Raw genomic sequence first — 2,487 nt, forward strand, 5'->3', positions numbered from 1 at the left:
TAAGTAGTGTATCAATGCCATGAACCACAATTAGGGTTCACATTCCTTCAAAGTAAGCCACATGAGTCATGAACTTCAAAGATCAATAGCTAAGGTTATCGGCGTGAATGAATCATCATGATGCCATCTCCAAGGCTTCAAACATCTAACAACTAGGGTTTCAAACATAACATGAAGCTTCACAAGCTACTACTCAGATCATGGGCCCACAATTGGGGTTTTGAAGCCAAGTCCATGCATAGAAGGTCAAACAACAAAATTCCATAGGAGCATAGTCAAGAGCTAGAGTTTGGATTCCTAGATATATAAACTTCAAGAGTCAAAGTCCCAAAAAATCAAGCAATTAGGGTTTCAACTCACATGATGAGTAATACCATAATCTTCAAGCTAAAATCCTGATTTTCATTAGCCACAAACCTTGAATTTATGATACTTGTTAGCAAATGTTAATCATGAATGAATGATGAACATGAGTGAGTATATATGAATCTTAAGTCATAGGTCAGATGAAAAGCAAAAAAGTGAGGACAAATTTTGGGGTATGGCAGTTACTGATTGTGTTAAACTTGATAGGAAGGATTACAGTTTGATCTCCACAATTGCAATTGAGAGAGGGTTAAAATCACTTGATATCAAAACTGACTTCCAAACCGAATTATTAGATTCAGTAGATCAAATACTGGTGGTGAAAAAAATGAATAGTTTTAAGTTCTAAAAATAATAAATATGTATAATAAGATATTATAAAGACAATCACTTGTAAGTTTTGATAGAATAGAATATTTTGTTATAATTAGTCATAATTAGTTTCCTATAATTATGTTGTATCATAATTAGATAGTTGACCAAATGTTACATATTGATGTATATATATTTTATTCAGATCAATGAGAAGGACACGATTTCCATTATCTTACATGGTATCAATCATAATCGATCCCTCTCTCTAAAAAAAGCAAACACAAAAACGTGTTTCTTCTTCTTCCTCATTACAGTCCGTCGTCGCATGCTTATTCTCCCTCCTTGAAGTCTGCCGCCGCAACAGGACTACGTACTCTGTACCGCCGCTGCCGAACACGAGAACCACCCTATTCTCTCGCCTTCCGCCTTTATTCGCGCCGCCGCCGTTGCACCTGCAGCCATGTCTGAATCAGACCATTCAGAACACAGTGGCGTCAATACCCATAAATCCGCCGATACTGGTGATTTCGATCAGTCCAAGAACACCACATTTAGAGGTTCCAAATCAGAGTTTCATCCCACTCTTGCCGTCCCCAATATTAGGAACCACATTCCTATTATTCTTGAGATGGAAAAAGATCAATATGGTACCTGGGCCGAGCTTTTCCGCATCCATGCTCACTCACACCGAGTCCTGTATCACATTGTTCCAACTATTGGAAAAGAGCCACCAGTCGTTACCGACGCCAACCATGAACAATGGTCCACTCTTGATGCCACCGTTATTCAGTGGATTTATTTCACTATTTCTACCGATTTGCTGATCACTATTGTAGAACCCAACTCCACTGCAATAAAAGCATGGAATCGCTTGGAATATATTTTTCAAGACAACCAAAATGCTCGAGCTGTCACTCTTGAGCAAGAGCTTTCTAACACTCGTATGGAGGATTTTCCCAATGTCTCGGCTATCTGTCAGCGTTTTAAGATGATTTATGATCAGTTGAGAAATCATCGTGTGGTCCTTCAGCTGATCTTTGGTCTCCCAAAAGCTTACCGCAGTGTTGCTACTTTGATTCTCCAGAGAAACCCTCTTCCGAAATTCTATCAGGCTCGTTCCATGCTCACTTTGAAAGAAGCCAGTATGGCTAAGATGGCAAACATAGGCTCTCATGCTGCTATGCACACTACTCAGTCGAAACCTACTAAAGACACCTCTCAGCGTGACAATTTCCGCCCCGACAACCGTTCTCACTCCCGTGGCAACCAGGGTCGCGGAGGGGGACGTGGTAACCGCAGTTCACCTCATTCTAGAGCTCTCAGCGCTTCCTCACCTTGGTTCGCTCGTCCTTGGCAACAACAACATTACCCAACCTGGCAACCATGAGGATGGACTCCACCACCATGGACTATGCCACTGTGTCCGTATCCCACCTCTCAGTGGACACGTCCTGTCGGTCCTCCTAAGCAGCCAAGCATTCTATAACAGTGTCCTCAGGTGTATGCAACCTCTACCTCATCTCAAATACCGACAGACGTTGAGACCGCAAGGCACACCATGTCACCCCACACTCCTAACAATTAGTGGTACATGGACACGAGCGCAACATCTCACACAACCGCATCATAAGGTAATCCCTCGTCTTATTTTCCAGTAAGTAATTCAAATCAAAAAGTCATTGTTGGTAGTGGCCATGAAATTCCAATTCACGGCACCAGACACACACAAATAACCACATCTCACCAACCACTTCACCTTAACCATGTCCTGCATGCCCCGAAAATTATTAAAAATTTAATTTCTGT

General features: G+C 41.6%; 1 protein-coding gene across 1 annotated transcript; it reads left to right on the forward strand.

Moving 5' to 3' along the window:
• Positions 1 to 1,141: 1,141 nt before the first annotated feature.
• On the forward strand, positions 1,142 to 2,068 carry LOC127137767 (uncharacterized). Its single transcript, XM_051064191.1, has one exon. The coding sequence runs from the start codon at positions 1,142 to 1,144 to the stop codon at positions 2,066 to 2,068; it is 927 nt and encodes a 308-aa protein (XP_050920148.1).
• The last annotated feature ends 419 nt before the right edge of the window (positions 2,069 to 2,487 follow it).

Source organism: Lathyrus oleraceus, chromosome 4 (assembly GCF_024323335.1).
Source record: "Lathyrus oleraceus cultivar Zhongwan6 chromosome 4, CAAS_Psat_ZW6_1.0, whole genome shotgun sequence".
Classification (NCBI taxonomy): domain Eukaryota; kingdom Viridiplantae; phylum Streptophyta; class Magnoliopsida; order Fabales; family Fabaceae; genus Lathyrus; species Lathyrus oleraceus.